We start from the raw sequence: 17317 nt of genomic DNA, 5'->3' as shown, positions 1-17317 counted from the left end.
CGAATTTGAGCTAGGTATTGAGGAACAAACCAGTGCCTTGCAATTTGGAAGAATAGTCAGTTAGTTCTGCAATAATGTCTTGAACCAAAAGCATGGCTTTGTCTGCTTTGTGTCAAAGAAAATAGCGGTGTTTTTATCAGGAGAATGATTTATTGTAGAAAAGGATGTGCTAAATGCTGGGAGTGCTCTGGAAACTGTAGCATAGCACAGTTCTGCTGAGAGCAAGTCCAGGCCAAATGGCCATAAAAAACTGAGTAGATTCCCTGAAATGCTAGATAAAACTTAAAACTTTATGAGTGTTCAGAGAAAATCAGTTGCTGTGGTAGTGACAATTTAATTCAATTCTCAGGAGAACAGTATAGAATTGATACAAACCAGTGAGATGTTCCATATAAAATAATGGAGGGAATGAAAGTCTTTTGAAATCAGCAAAAATATTTTTGAAACAAAACAAGAAGAGGTAAATAGGTGCTATAGGCTTGAAATGGCTGTTTTCCAGGAGAATTGCAACAAGAGCTCCAAATGACATTTTGCTGCCAGATTCCCATTACTTTGGCTTTAAGAAATAGAGCTGGAAACATTAGGAAATGCATTTTTCATAGCAATTAGATTGTCGCTACTGTTTACTTGTGTGTGTCTATAAGGAATTGGTGATTAATTACTTGTAAGAATCATGGTCAAATGAATGGTTGAAAAAAACAAAGAATCCATCTCTAGAGAAGTCTGCATTGTGAGCAAGCAGCCCTCAAAAATGCCTTTTTCCCCCCTCACTTCTGCTATGTGATCACCTCTGTGCAGAAGGCTGCAGGAACAGATGCTGAACCCAAGACAGATTTAGAGAACATCCTCCTTTGCTGCTGTTTTCAGCCCAGCAGAAATTCATCAAGCAATTAAGATGGGACCACAAATGGCCACTTAAGCACCAATCCCTTAAGTTCTCACAATACTTACTGTCATGCCGTACAGTGGAAGATGCCCATGGACTTTAAACTGATTGGATGCCGTCAGGCCTCTACTTGTGTACAACAGGATATCATTAAACTAAAAAGCAAGGATAAGCATCATTAGAATGGTGTTGGTTGGCATGTATGTATGTGGAAAAAAAATCAGAACAGTGAATACAGGAAGACTGAGTACTTATATGGCAATCCCAAAGCACGAATCCAAAATACTGGCTTCCACAATATACCACTACCTGGTGTTAACACCTATTATCTTCCCTGCCCTCCTTTCCGGCTAGTTTAAGGTCTGTTTCCATAATTTTCCACATTGGATATTTTCCGATGCCTTCCAATGCTCTTTGTGTTCTCTGCGTCAGAACTATCAAGCCACAAACAGCAGTGAAACAAAGCAATACGTTTCACACTCTGCTGCACTTGGAAGCTATGGAAGGTGTGTGTTTCACCAATATTTTCTCCTGCTTTGAGAGAAAAGGTAAGTAAACCTGCCCAAGAAGTGTGTCCAGCTCAGCCCTTATAAACAGAGTGGCTGTCTTTTACTCCCCATACTCAGAAGAGAGCTGGGAGACCTGTTTTAAGGTAGATGGTCATAGGTTAAAAACACCAAGGTGAAGAGACTGAGAATCTCAATTTGTAGAGCTTCCTGCAGGTAACAACAGTTGTCCAAAGCATGTCATATGACTGCCTGCATTTTGTTGTCATAAAAAGAAACGGAGTATTTTCACTGGGCCACCTGGGTCAAAGGGTATTTTTCTGAAACCAGATGGCTGCATCAAGAAAATCACTCTGTGGTATGTGAAACAGAGCTCTCACCACAGACCTCTATGATGCAGCAGCAGTAATTAATGAAACTTTGTGGATGAGCCACTAGAGGGGGATTTAATTTTGCCAATGATTACACATGTATTTGGAATCCTGCAGTACCCGGGATTTTATTTACCTCCAAATAGATTCTGGTGCTTAAGACAGACAAAAGACTTCTTTGACAGTGAAAGCAACTGACTTAAGAGCCTAGTTGTCAGATTTCTAATGTTTTATACTGGTGTAACACCAAGGCATCATCTAGTATCTGTTGGTATGCAAGAAAATATGCACTATATTTATTAGGCTTCCTCTTCAGTGCCTTTAAAGGCAGAGGATAATCCTACTCAGGTAGATTTATCAGGTTACATCTTTGGCTATTTGAAAGATTAAATGTCAAACACCTTGTAAAATCTAGCACACTCACAAGCTTTTCTACACGGCCACTGCTGTCACCTTTTTGTACATAAGAAGCCAAGGAAGCATTTTTCTGCCACACTGCACTGACTCTTCAGGGTTTTGTGTACTAAAAATTCGGTGCACTCTGCTGGGCATCCCAAGGCCACAACAGCAGTAACATGAGGAGCCTGGGAGCAAATCAGCTGCCTGGGGAGAAAAGAGAGGAGGAACTATCCAGTGGACTCTTGGGGATCAGAGACTGAGTGGGATCACCATAATGTCAAAGTGGTGAGAGGAGAAAAACTTCCCTAGTCCAAAACCTGCAAAATACATCTCCAAGTACAGGCAGGTCCATCCACATGCTGGGCACTCATTTTGGAACTGGACTGTTTATGGAAAAATTTGGTTCTGTTATGTTTCTGAGAGCATTATGTGAATTATTGTTCCTATCACCAGGAGTCACTCTTTATCTTTTTTTCTGAATATGATCACTATCCCTGGTACCACTTTTCATTTTGTAATGACTCTGCTTTTATCTAAGACAAGGTGGAAGGAGGTATTATTTTTTCATTATATTCACATTGTCATATGAAAAATAGTTTTATCTTTGTAAGAAGCAGTTACAAAGAGAATATTGGATTTGAACAGAAATGTAGATTCTTAACAACCAGCTGCACGGGTGATGTACTATGTTAATTTAAATAAGGCCGTTTAAAAATTCTGTAATTTTCAAAATTTTTAAAAATACTGTAATTCAAAATTCAAGACTAATAGTTATGTCTAGTAGATGCCTAGACTTACATTTCATTGTACAAAGAAAAACTGTCTTCTTGCTTACCAGAAAAAACATCCGTTGCTGTAAACCTTTTCCAGACAACTTACTAAGACTGCCCAGTCTAATAAACTCCTGTGGGAAACAAATACAAAATGAAAATGTATCTCCTGCACAAATTATGAATTTTTAGTATGCAAACAGAAATATGACTACTTGGTCATACAAATGACTAGACTATCAGTTACCAAGACTTTCAATTTTATCAAATATGTTAGAAATCTAATTTATAAGGTAAGTCCTTTCTGTTTGTATCTGTCTTTGGCATGAACTCCTTTCATTCATATTAAGAAAATTCAGCTAAGCAAAATTGTCTTTACCTGACATTAATTCCTTCAGACAGCTCTCTCTTTCATCAGTTTTTAGTATCTTTCACAGCACAAATGACATAAAAACTAATGATATATGTGTTCTTGGTTAGCCATTGGTAATCTTCTGTGGTGCACACGGCATACAGGCATACATTGCTCTCATTCACTGCCATGTAAAACCAGCTACATGACTCAACATCACCATTAGCAGCAGACAAAGAAAGACATTTGCCTGGCAGTGGGAGTTATCCCAGCACCATCCATGTCATATAATACAGCACATTAATTCAGACCATAGTGTTCAGGAATGTTTAGGGATGGAAATAGAGGAAAAGTAGCATATTTGAAACCTTCAAAATGCTGGATTTCCTGGGCTTACTGTGAACTGTGTGGTAATTCACCCTTATATTTCTCTGAAACCCACAAAAATTTAATTTTTCAGTCACTCCCTCCAGCTTCTGCTAAGAGGTTTATTTTTATTTATTACAGTGTTTCTAAGGTCATTCTGTTCATAATTGTGGATGTAAAATCCTATATAAAGCACCTAAATCACCTGCACCTTAGATCAACCTGTTCAGAGAAAAAATCCAAACACCTTAGGCTTGCTTTGGTGTGTCCAGTCCCTCCACCTGCACTGCCTAAGGGCTGAAGGGTGGAAAAGTGGCTAGAGGTGCTTATCCCTATACCAAATGGCACCAGAGAGGCCATAGAAGCTGTTGTTGGCACCAAGGAACATTAATGATAATGAGGACCACGGGGTACTATCCTATAGTCCCCAGCAGGCTTGGCACCAGCACGGCCAGCGGTGGTGACCGCATGGACCCAGAGCTGCAGGTCACTGCCACCTGCAGGGACAACCAGCCACGGGGCCTTTTCACATCCAGTACAGGAACCAGCTCAGCAGCAGACATCCTGCTCTGGGACAGCCTGAAGAGGATGGGGTTACAGTGGCATTTGCCTCCCAGCCCTTCCTGCACCAGGGCAGGGACTTGAATCAAGCCAGAAGAACAGCTAAAGGGCTGGAAGCAGCAACACCCTGGGCACTTGCCAGAGCATGGTGGCCAATGCTTCTTGCCTTGGCAGGCAAACAACTTCTGGCCCCCAACTGCCTTCTCCTTGAACTTCCTAGGACAGGAAGACGGCTCAGACTTTAAATAGACTAGGGCAGCAGAAACACCCGATGACAGCATTTAATTTCATGTGATAGAGAGATGCAGAGGCTGCGAAACGTCCTGAGGGACTTGCCAAGGATGTGAACAGTCTGTGGATCACTAGAAAGAAACATGAACTGTGGCAGCTGCTTGGAGACAGGGAAGAGGTAAAGGGAGGGAGTGGGGAACAGCCACAAATCCAGAAATAGCTGTGCTCAGCACTGCCTTCCCAATGGCACATCAACTTCAAATTTGGTCACAAGTTCTGGTCTAGTGTTTAACACATAAAAGTCAAGGGAGTGGGGAGGAAACTGCAGCAACAGACAACTCTCAAGTTTGCACACACAGATACCTGTGCCTAAGAAAATAAAAAAGGCGACAAATATTACACTGTGGATCATTTGTTCTGAAATGAGCCTTTGATTTTAAAAAGGCATGATAAGTAAGAAAGAGATATATTGGTATTCTTATAGCACAATTAAAAGTGTTTACTTAAGGCAACACTGTCTCAAAAATCATTGCCTAATGTTACATGTAGGCCAAAGAGACTGCTCCTCCCCAGGGGCCATGAGTTTCAAAGCAAGGCATAGTGAAAGGGCTGAAGTTCCTTCAGCACAAATGCCTTACTTGCCTTTAATCTCTCAAGCTCTAGCATCAAGGGCTGGGAAAAGAAAATGGGCAGCATGAAATGTGCAACTGCTCAAGCTCTGAATGCTGTGATAAACACCACATTTTTACTGCCTCTGCTGCTAAAGATGTTTGGAATTGCCTAAAACTGTCCAAATCTATATGAAAGACAGAACTTAAAAAGTCAGTAAAAGGTAAGAAAGAGAATTGCTTTTCCCTGCTTTAAGGGTGGTGTTTCCTATGGTGTGCTGGTTTTGGCTGTGGTAGAGTTAATTTCTTCACCATGGCTGGTATGAGGAGGTTATCTTGGATTTCTGCTGGGCACAAGTAGCTGAAAACAGGGCTGATAATAAAGAGTTTTTGTTATTGCTGAACAGGGCTTACAAAGAGCCAAAGCCTTTTCTGCTTTCCCTACTGCCACACTGGTGAGGGAGGTAGGGGTGCATGTGAAGCTGGGAGGAGACACAGCCAGGACAGGTGACCCAAACTGATCAAAGGGACATTCCAGACAATGTGACATCATGCTCAGTATATAAAGTAGGGGAAAGAAAAACGAAGGGGGGAACATTTGAAGTGATGGTGTTTGTCTTCCCAAGTCCCTATTACTTGTGATGGGGTCCTCCTCTCCTGGGATGGCTGAACACCTGTCTGCCCACGGGCAACAGTGAATTAATTCCTTGTTTTGCTTTGCTTGTGTAAATGGCTTTTGCTTTCCCTGTTAAACTGCCTTTCTCTCAACCCACAAGTTCTCTTGATTGCTTTTACCCTTCCGACTCTCAACGCGGTCCTGCTGCTGTGGCAGTGAGCAAGCAGCTGTGCAGATCTTGGCTGCTGGCTGGGGTTAAATAATGACATTTGGCATTATGTTTACATCTGAGAGTTTTTGGTGACAGAAAAAGGTTCAGATGAGGAAAGGCAATTTCACATGTGCCCCTATTAAGCAGGTTTTAAAAACGTACCTAATGATTTGAAATTGTATCAAATCTTAATCACAACTCTGTTACTTACCCTTCCAGGGATCACCAGATTGTCCATGCCTATCAAGTCTTTCTTCAGTTCATGCAGCTTCTGGAAGTTCTCCATCTTTATCATATTGCCATGGAGCTGAGCCACCATTTCAGAAATCTCAGCCAAAGCAGCTAGATGGACAAATCCATAAAGTGCTTATTAAAAATTTACAAGAATGTTCAAAATGAAATACGGCTTTTGTCAGCAGTACTCAGCTCATGAACCTTCTTGTGATACTCTTCACCTCCACAGCATAAAGCTACTCAGGCAGACTAAAACCCACACAATCTCTGGACATCATCTTATACAGTGGAAGGGGTGGAGTGCTGTGATGAAAAGACAGTCTATTTCCAAAAAATTTGCTCTATTTTAGCCACAGAAACTTTGTAAGAAGAGCACGGTCAATCCAGAGCACCAACAAATGGATTCTCATAAAGGACTTAAATTCCTACAACTCTGATCAATCTAGGGATGTTCTTCATGCTTGAAAAAAATGCATTTTACCCCCTGCTTGTAGCACACTGGGTCAGGTTTGTATTTGTAAACAGCAGGAAATGGCAGTGTCACTTACTGTGTCATTTCAGATGGCAAACAACTTGGGGTTTGTCCTCAGTCCCACCAATGAGAACAACTAAAGGGCAGAACGTCACTGAGTCACTCATGGCTCTACCTCGTTCTCTCCAAAGACACCACCAACTCCCTGTGCCATCATGTGTGGGAGCACCAACCTTGATACACCTGGCTGGGTGGGCAGTCTCTGAATGGGCCAAAGACATGGCTGACTTCAGTGCCAGAAGAGCAGCTACAGCCATTTGGGTTAAAAAACCAGTCATGTGAACAGTAACAGTGGTTCCACCCTCCTTCTTACATCATTGCTCAGTACACAGTTCGCCCACCTGCTAGTGGGAGACTTATGCTCTCTTCTGGGACTCAATTCACTTTTATTTTGGCTTCCTTTGGACTCTGACCTTCAAAAAAAAATCTGCAAACACCTTAGTAAGAAACTGATCCCAGAGTGATGGGGTCTCTATGTCACACTGTCCTCATGTTCTCTTATTTTCACCTGTGAAACCTATGTTCATATCCATTTCAAAAGTGAAGCAGGAATCAGACTGCTACACTCTCTGGGGAGAGGAGAATGGACACATCATCTTCATCCTCTAGCTATGGCTGAAAGAAATGCAGGCACTACTCACTGCCTTCTTTAAGATCATTCAGGGAGCAGCAACGCTTGGGCCAACACCTGTGTCACACAGCACCCCAGTGTCACAAGTTTCTGTGGCATTTCTTACTGCCACAGGTGAGGTTAGCTCTGCATGCTGTGCACTGCCTGCTCTGGGTCTCATCCCAGAGAAACTGAGGGAGCTCAGCTCCCATGTTATGCCTGGGAGCAGCTGTGCTGAGCACTGCTCCCTGCCCAAGTTCTTCCATGGATCTGCAGCAATGCTGTACAGATGAAGGAGTTACCCCGAAACACACAGCTCACAACAGGTGTGGGGGACGGGCACAAGGAGCAAGGGGAACAAACCATCCGAAAGAAATGGCAGGCAGCAAGTTCAGGCTACAGGAGGGCAATTTCTTCATGTTTGAAAAAAAACCAACCCCAAATCCAAACCCAACCCATGCTGGCTGCTTTGAGCTCCTGAAACAAATCACAGAAATGATAACAGAGCAAACTGTATTCTTGAGGAAAAAAAAGACAACACTGAAAGACCTAACAACAGCAGCCTACTGGGTCAGACCAAGGGTTCACCCGGGCTAGTATTTTGTCTTATTAAAGGATCTCTAGGGAAAGTTAGGAACGGCAAAAGCACATATGGTATGTTCCCTGTGCTCTCTCCCAACCTCCCAACAGTTTTCAGTTCAAGAGACATCCTGAACCTGCTGTCATTTCTGTGTTTTTAATAACCCCCAGCAGAATTCTCTTCCAAGTACCTGCCCAGACTGTGGCATGATGTGTACAGAAGAGCGACCTTAATCCTACTGTTTATGGTGTTCTGAGTGATGGATTTTGCAACTCAATCCTCTTTTGATGTAAGCTTAAAAAAAATGTGGATTTTTCTCCAGCCATACACCTCTAACGGATTTGGATGCCATTCCCCAGCTCCAGGAACTGACATAATTTCTCTTACTTACCTCTTGAATCCCTAAAGTCTACGTGGTTTGGAGGATAGTGCTTGCAAAGCCTCTCCATTATCTGCTTGTAGTGCATAAGCCTGTGTAATGGTCTGAGGAGGAAGGTATTGAGAGGCAAGTAGCAGACTTTCTGTAGTTCAAAATCTCTGCAAAAGGTCTCCAGCTTGCGGGAGTTCTTGATCCCATTCTCCAGCTCCATTAAAATCTCATTGTGCTTTCGCAGGTGAATTGTCAGTTGCTTTTATGCATGGAAGAAAAGAGGAGGCTTTTAACAATCACTGAGAGACATGACTCAGCCCATACCTAATCCAATAACACATCCAACTAGCACAGCAGTGGGGATTTTGCAAACAAAATCACTGTACAACACAATGGCTCTGATATTCACTTGCCAAGGAGAAAGGCATGACTCATTTGAAGCAGACCCCCACCCCCTCTGCATTCCCAGGAAAACTAAAGTACATAATTCAACAAAACTAATTCTCTTATCAATGAGAAATCCAAAGGCAAGGGGATGACATGAACACAGCTCATGCAAGTAGGTGCAATGGAAAGAGCCAAAAAATGTGAATGGGATTTTCTAAAAGGATGAAGGGATTTAGATGCCCCAGTTTTGGGGAACTCAGATGCAGGCAAATGGACTTCTGGCTTCTGCCCTCCTCTTATTAATGAGAAGTTGCATCTCTTGGGAAACTCAACAAACACAAAATCAGAGGCATTGCCCAACAGAAATGGGGCAGGCTACAAGCTCTTCATCCTTGGACTACATCCTCTTCTCCTTAGAGGAGTCTCTAAATAATCTCACTGGCAGCAGGGGAGCTGCACACCAGCAATGAATGAGGTTTGCATGAAATATATAACTCCATTTAGGTCTCAGTATCACAGATATTCACAACTGCCCCTTGGAACAATTCAGCAGTTTGTTTATTTAACAATTTACCCAGGGAATGAATTGTGTTTTGTAAAAGGTGAACTGGTTCTTCAGGATGTACAGAGCTTCTCTGCACAGCCAACTGAAGTTTTCCATTATATGGTAGAATATTAAGCAGCAGCAAAAAGAAACTGAATGCATAAACTGAATGGACTTGAGAAGACATTCTGGCTTAATCTGAAGCTTGTGCTTTTTGACACATTTCCAGTCAACTCTCTCTCTCCTGTGATTTGTGACATGTTTACCAGAAACATACCTTCCCTAGAGCCAAGCTGCTTCCTCCACACACTGTATATTCATTTTACAAGTCTGTGACTCAGGAAAAGACATAGCAGACCCTCTGGGCTGCTAGAGAGGCTGCCCATTAATTACTTGCTCTTAACTTCTTTCCTATGTTAATTAAACATGTAGTGTCAGTTTGCAGATCTTTTAACAGGTCTCATGATAACTAAGTACAATTTTAACTAACTTTATTTCTGTTTCTTGTGCAGTTCTTTTAAGTTAAACTAGCTTTTGTCTCTACTCCACATATCAGTTGATCAGTGGTGGTGAATCTCAAAGCAAGTGAAGTAAAACCCTTTAATGGGAAAGGGAAAATGGGAAAGATGAAAGCATGCTACCAGGTCTAAGTTACAGCGAGGACTGTACACTGCCTTTGGACTAGTGCCCTAGAAGGACCCGCAGACAGCAAAGGACAGACAATTTAATGTTGCAAGATACCAAGAGCAGAGACAAAGTCTGTCCAAAGCTCTCTGGTATTTTAAAAACTGTTTGTGAAGAGCTGCATACTTCTTGAGAGCAGAGATGGAGGAAGGAAAGTCTCCTACTACATTTCTTCCAATGCATGTGAGGGGACAAAGCAGTTCCTGGCTAAGTACACGGCAGACAGAGCAAGGATTGGTGACAAGGCTGTCTGTGTTGGGGATGGTAAATTGAGCTTTCTGTGTTCCCTGTTTCTGCTGCATAATCGTTTGTGTGTCACTTCACTTCGCCACGTCTCTCTCTGTCCTTCTGACAGAGGAACCAAGTCCTAGCGACCATCTCAGGAGAGCTGTAATGATTAAACTGCCCTTTCCTCCAGCCAAGGACTCAAGGCTGCTCCATTTACTAACTGCAGAATACCCTAGTGGCCATCCCCAAGGAAAGGTTGATTGGAGAGTTTCAAAATCTGTCTGCTGAAGGTGAAATGCCAGGTTTTGCCCCACACCGACCTGGATGTGTAGATCCATTACAGTAAGGTGAGTTTACATCCAGGCTGTACAAATCCGTAGAGTTTTTCACAGGCTCCTGTGCCTGCATTCCATGCTAATTTCTCAGTAATAGAGAGCATTGAGAATACTGCTCTGGCCAGACTAACAACAGTTGCAAAGTCTGCTGAACATTACACCTAGATTTATGGTTTATACATGTATTTTTACTTCTAGTTTTAAAGGCATCAGAGGCAATTATTCTCATGATTCAAAAACCTTTCACCTAACTTGGCACTGTAGTGCACAAATATAACTTTCCCAAGTCAAATCAATATCTAGCTTATGGTCACTAATCCTGCAGTATCTTAACATGAATATTTGCAGGGGAAAAAAAAAAAAAAAAAGGCACATTCAGCATTTGAACAGTCTCTTCAGCCACACAAATTCAAAAGTTTTGCCTTCTTATTTGATGGAAAAAAGAAATAGAAATGAAATATTCCTGAACTTTTGTGTTTGCTGCTTCTGTTCTTAGGAGAGTGGAGGAAAGGGGCTGGACAGTTTAAAATCAGCCTGCAACTCTGAAATCCCAGAGAAACCCACCAAATTCTTTCTACATCATCAAAGGAAACTTTCACCGCATAAGCCTTCATTACAATTGGCAAAAACCAGCACAAGAGGCAACATCATATGAAAAATGTTAATCTGTGTCAAAGCTCAGTAGTTATAGGATCGTTCTTACCTTCATACTCTGAATGTTCTTCAGCATAACATCTCCGATTCTTTGGTAATCTCCTTTAATGTGAGCATTAGAGCGGCCTTCCCTGTCAGCAACAGAAATGCCACACACTTCAGTCATGCAATAAAACCGCATAATCACTTATAAGCACTAAAACTCAATAGCTCATTTCTTTTAAAATCCTGACCCCTGTATGCCTCTCTCTCAGAAGTGTGTGAGGAATCTTCCTGACAGACATGTAATTTCCAGGTACAGTACACCCTTCACCCAGCCCGGCTTTCGCTCCTAACAAGAGAGAGGGCAGGCCCTTTACAGAAGCATTAGACTTTTAAAGAAAATTGCTAGTGGTTTTGAACACACCAGAGAAGGCTGGAAATGGTCTGGGGAAAAAGAAGACATCAGAGTCCCATGAGAATATGCCATCTTAGAGCAGAAGGTTAATTCTGTTCAGATATAATGACTGAACCCCAGAACTGGACCTCGGGGGGGTGTTCCTCCTCTGAAAGGCTTTCTGCTTGTCCAAGGGACAGTGGGGCCAAAAAAAAAAAAAAAAAAAAAAAAATCCGTATCCATCCAGCATCTGGCTTTCACTCATAAGTGTTACATACTGGCAGGAATTTTCAGTATTTCACTTATGGTATTACAAATGCAAAGTGCTGCCTCCCACCCAGCCAGCTGCACTTTGATCACTGCAGCATTTGGGAGCAGCACAGCTCCTGATAAAAAAGATATTCCTGTATCTAAATCCATGTGTGAGACAAACAAGGATACCACATTCTCAGTGAAACCAAACACATGTTTTTTGAAAACACAGGAAGAAAAATCATGACCATAAGAACCTAACTGTTACAGATCTGTTTCAACAAAGCTATGCTTTCAAAAGAAAATCACTAAGAGTGTGAAGGCAGAAGGACTGTCCCGCTCCCCTTTCCAATTTTATCTTTCAAGAGACAAAGAGACTCCACTGATAAACAAGGGATTACTCCATGTTCATTTGAACAACACCCAGTTTCACAGGCTGTCTTTAAAGATTTCCTATTGTGTTAACCTTCCCAGGCACTCACATGCCTATTTAGGCAAGGAATAACAGTTCTCGACGTGATTTTTAAATTTTTTTTCTGAACCCAAAGGTTACACTGGGGGTAGGAAGTTGGGTTGTGTCTGTGGTAACTTTAATTACCATTGCTGTTTTGCAAAAACATTATGTAATATAAACACCGCCATAGTCAAATCATGCCCAAGAAATGTCTAAACTGAAAGCAACAGCAAAGGTATGTAAGGACATCACAAGACTACAGTTTTCACATCACCTAAGGATAAAAGTACCATTTCTGTCTTCAGGAAGCCTCTGTCTGTCAAATCATCTCTACTCTATGCTGTTCCTTAATTCTCCCTTCCTCCATGTCCTACTCATCCAGCAGCTCTCCTCACTGAGATTTTCTCTGACAGGCTGTAAATAAAACCTTCCAGCCACTAAAGTTCTGCTCCAAGTGGTGCATATCCAAGTGCTCCTGACTGAAAACCACAACCATTTGAAATCCCAGGCAGTGGCCCCACACTGGCAGGAAGCAAGGGAAAGCCATCCTCCATCCATGGAGCCAGCATGCAGCATCCTCTCCCAAATAGTTCATGCTGTGCCTCTACACACAAGCTCAGGAATATCAAAGTCAGATGAAATTGTGCTGCTGCCAGCAATGGCATGGTATTCAGCAACTATCTCTATAAGAATTCTTGCTTTATGTGTTATTCTCTTGTTCTCTGGCACTGCCTGGATCCTTTTCCATGTGTCTACATTTGATTTAATCTAATGGACTTCAGCAGTTGTGTACCCTTTCTGAGTATGAAGTATAGAGTTATCTACTTACTGCCAAGATAAATATTAAGTACATCATTACAGACTGCTTTTTCTAAATAGATATTGCTTTTCTGATCTGAAGGCTATGATACAGACTGGCTAGAATACACATTGCAAATGTCTTATCTACTAGCTAGCTACTCAGCTGAGCCCAAGCCTCCAAAAGTCACAGGAAGTGCTTCCAACAGCTAGTAATTAGCAGGGTTGTTCATGGAACAGTCTGGTCCTTATTTCCTAAAAGCTGACCCACTGGACCCTTTCAGCACCACCAGCACTGACTGCCTGCACAGCATCTCACCACATCAGTCACATACAAAGCATTAGGAATGATCTCCCTTCATTGGAATCAGCCACAGACTTTTAGGGCTTTCACAACTTACTCTGCATCTCGGCAGAGTGACAGACACAGAGAGAAGGGGGTTCCCCAGAACAACAGCCTCTCTCCAGCTGTAGGCAGAACAGTGAAGAGCTGAATGGTACCAGAGCCCTCAGCCCAGGCTGACAGAGACGACCTGTGCTGCACACAGAGGCATCCTGCCGGAAGAAATAAACCCAGGGTTTTCTTAGGAGAAAATACAGAAATGTGATGGCTACGCATTGCTCCTTGTTCCAGTCACTTTTCTTGCTTTAGTTATTTATTTCCAAGCAAATAAATTTTCCTTGCAACAGAGATGATTTTCCCACTGGGGATGGTGCACAGGCATGCAGGCTATAACACAGACAGAGAGGTAGGGAAAGCCGAAACTGGGCAGGAGGGAACATGACAGCTTTCCATCTGCCTCCTAAAACCCAACCTCCACTCTTACCCCAGCTCCATGCTGAGACCCCAAAGCATACCCAATGCTACACTGCCATCTTCTCCAGCTCCTCAACATGCAAATCCCAAGAAAACAAGAAGTAATACCGAGAAAAGAGCATCAAAATACACAGAATATAAAAGCAAAACCCGAAACCACAACACATCAGATGATGTCTTACTGCTGCAACAGCCCAAAGCAAAAAAGAGAACTCTCCCTGTGGTGTATGTTTTGAATAACAACACTCAGCTTGCTGAGAGGGAAGGAGCTGCTCATTTGTTGTGCACCAATGGCTAAATTGTTCTTCTTACTCCTTGTTTTCATGGGTCACTGTTTGAACATGGTATCTATCTGCCAGTGACGAGGGACAAAGCTTAGGGCCTAGGGTCTCACAGCTTTTCATCAGGAGCTGATTTATGATGCCCGTCTCCATAAAAGATGTAGCAGCTTTCCCCACACATAATGTGCCCTTACTCCACTGACATTGTGGGGGAGGTCTAAAGCCACTGAAAATCATGTTGAAAAATGAGGGCATTATTGTATAATTAGGTCATTTCCCATTTTTATCCAAGTAGTCCATTCCTTTTTACAGTGATGCAAGTGTACAACAGCAAGAAAAGAGGAGACTGACTTAGACCTGGTAAGAAATTCTGACACTACCTTATATATATTACTCCAAACAGCTATCAGCTTGACTTACAGGGATTACAGAAGCAGTCCTGCCAGATTTTTGAATTACATAAAGTTCTTGGTGTATATAATTGAAAAAATAATAGAAGGAAATCTCAAGTCAGCCCATATCTTCAATCAGAAGGAACAGAAATTCAGTGGGGATGGTGGAAAGGCAAAAAAGAAGAGAAAGATATCTCAATAAAGATTTTTTTGAGACAAACACAGAAGTCTTTGATTGCAGCCCTTGAATTGCAGCCAAAATAATAATAAATCAATTGTAACAAACTATATTTACAATGTGTGACCTTGTGTTACATGCTCAGGAACTCCCTCCTGAACACGATACTCAGTTCTTTGAACACCTAGACACTTTGAAGTTTTTCATGACTTTATTAACTAACGTTCTAATATTAAAAAGGGTCAAACATTCCCCATTACAACTACCTTTTAAATAACAGGAATATTTTGTAATTGGAAAAGAAGAGTCAATGAAAGCAAACACCCCCTCCCTTGCTCACACCCTGCTGTTACACAGCCCTTCTTACTGCCCTGCCTGTTCCAGCTGGCACTGCAGCTGGACTTTCAGCAGTGAGTGAGTGGTACATGACACACTGCTCAGAGCCTAAGAAACACACTGCTGAAGCCATCTGAGCTTCCCAGAGCCACGGAGAGTGTGAATACATTTAAAGACTTTGGGATGGCTACCCCTGTTGTGGGAGAAACCCAACCTACAGCATCAGTAATGCTTTTAAAAGGTAAGGCATCTGAGCAAGTAACACCACTGCATGAAAATATGCTGTAAATGCAACAGCATTCCATATCTTGCTGTGGAACAGCCTCAGAGATGATCCTGGGCATATCCTGCTGGGAGAACCCCAGAGACAGATGCAACATGGCTCTAACTCTGACTAACAGATCCTGGATGTGCTAGCTCTCTCCCACGATTTCCAGTTAATTTGGGCGTAGCACAACTCCAATCCCCAGAGGTACTCAAAAGTGACTTCAGCAGTGAAAACTATCCTCTCAAAATCAAGCCCAGTGTGCTGGCATCAAGCCCCTCTCAATGTCTTGGTCCCAGGAATCCACAGTGCATAACTCAGAGGTTTGTACTGCAACACATACCTCATTTTTGTGCACAGGACAAAGGCACTTTGGAAACTGCCCTCCTTGTGCCTCCTCAGCAGGCATGCAGAACCAGCCCAACAGCCAGCACTCTGCTTTTGAGAAGGCAGGTAAGATTGCTGCCTTGTTTATATAAACTGTCTATCAGGCTGCTCTTCCTGAGCACAAGTATTTCTTCTCAAACAAAAAATGGTTAATAAATCAACATTTGGCTCATCTTCCTACACTCTGAGTGCTTTTTTATTACAGGTTTTCAATTTTCCTTCCACAAATCCTGATTGCGCCTTCTCCTTTCATATGCTAAGATTAAGAGCCCTTTCTTTTGCAAATTACCAGCCACACATTCCCATCTGGTAACACTGAGCAGCAGCTTTCCTCAGAAAGATCTGCGAGTCTAACTAGCAGCTTCCCTGGGAGAAGATGAGTCTGCCTGCACTTCTGGGAAGTACATAACGCTTTTCTTTTCTAGCACATGGATAAGGCCCAAAACACAGATTTGTACTATCTGATGAGGGCGTCCTTGGGCAGTAACAGCTATCCTGGCTTGCCCCAGCATTGCTCTCTGTGCTGCTCAGTGGTCAGAAAAGGGGGATACCTACAGTTCTCTATTTGCCACTTTCTGTCGCCATTTAAAGAAATCAGCATGGAAACTTGTAATGGGGTGTGGAAAGATGAGCGCAATTCTTTTGGATGGAAAATGGTGCTTGTGGCCCAAATGAATAGCTTATTACACAGCTGGGCTAAAAGAAGGAGTAAAACCTAACTGACTTCTCAGATTCAATTGCCCAGAAACTGATGAAGTATGTCACACTCTGCCTGCACTGCGCACACCTCTTCCTCCTTGCCATAAAATCTCAGCGGTCTTGGGAAACAGGAGCCAGCTTGAAGTCACTGACATATGCCTCTCATATTTTCTCCCAGCAGAAAGGCTTGGGAACTCCTGGCCTTGCACCCAAAGCCTTGCTGAAGAGTCCTGGCAGGCAGGACCAGCATCTGGATGCCCAAGTGCTGGATGCAGCTCTTCTGGCACTTGCTGATAAAACAGCCTGATGTGTGCTGTTCCCTCTCCCACCTGAGGCAGCCTCCTGCTCTTCTCTTCTTCCCTTCCCTTCCTGTGTGAGAGAGTGCAAAGCACCATGCCTGCCTGCACCCACCAAAGGTCATCCTTCCCCTCCTCACACCACACAGCCTCCAGTGGAGCATTTCACTTGCTCCCAGGAACACCGCCAGTCTCCAGAGCTCAGCACAGTTGGGGCAACTGAGGACATGCATGGGCTTCTCTAATAGCCCTGTAACAGCACAGGCAGGGCTGGAAACATGGCCCAGAGCATGGTATCACTCATCTCAGGATGCTGTGCAATAAAACTAACCAGGAATCTTCTCAGTTTCATGGCCAGAAAGAAACCTTGGCTGAGAAAAATGCACTGACTAGGCAGCTGACTGTTGGTGTCAGAATCACTCTGTGTCAGATTAAAAACTATCACCAGGCCTTGGACACTGAGATGTGCTGCTCTTAGGAAATGCAGCACTCAAGAGAAAGATGGGTGAGAAAAATGGGTGAACTGCGCAAAGAAGCAGATCAGATCTGCCAGAATCTATAACCAAGTCAACAGGATACTGGTGTTTAAGATGTTCTGTAGCAAACAGCCTGCCCCTGACTGCAGATTCAAACACTTAGAAGCCTTCAAGCAAGCCAGAAATATTTTTAAATAATATACACAACCTGAGCTTCCTCCAGCCAAATACTAGATGTCTATAGATGTTTTAACAAATTAAAAGCATGGAGACAT

At 42.8% G+C, this 17317-nt stretch overlaps 1 protein-coding gene across 5 annotated transcripts in view; it reads right to left on the bottom strand.

Moving 5' to 3' along the window:
* Window positions 1-17317, bottom strand: part of FARP1 (FERM, ARH/RhoGEF and pleckstrin domain protein 1) — a 204506-nt gene that overhangs the window by 7649 nt on the left and 179540 nt on the right. For all 5 annotated transcript variants that reach the window (XM_066313468.1, XM_066313463.1, XM_066313464.1 and 2 more), the window contains exons 17-21: window positions 11085-11166; window positions 8225-8462; window positions 6089-6219; window positions 2998-3066; window positions 952-1041 (exon numbers count right to left, since the gene is read on the bottom strand). In XM_066313468.1, the coding sequence (XP_066169565.1) occupies window positions 952-1041; window positions 2998-3066; window positions 6089-6219; window positions 8225-8462; window positions 11085-11166 (610 nt within the window). The remainder of the gene's footprint in view (window positions 1-951; window positions 1042-2997; window positions 3067-6088; window positions 6220-8224; window positions 8463-11084; window positions 11167-17317) is intronic.

The sequence above is a fragment of the Sylvia atricapilla genome, chromosome 2 (assembly GCF_009819655.1).
Source record: "Sylvia atricapilla isolate bSylAtr1 chromosome 2, bSylAtr1.pri, whole genome shotgun sequence".
Classification (NCBI taxonomy): domain Eukaryota; kingdom Metazoa; phylum Chordata; class Aves; order Passeriformes; family Sylviidae; genus Sylvia; species Sylvia atricapilla.
The sequence above is the reverse complement of the archived record's forward strand: the minus strand, read 5'-3'. Positions and strand labels throughout refer to the sequence as shown.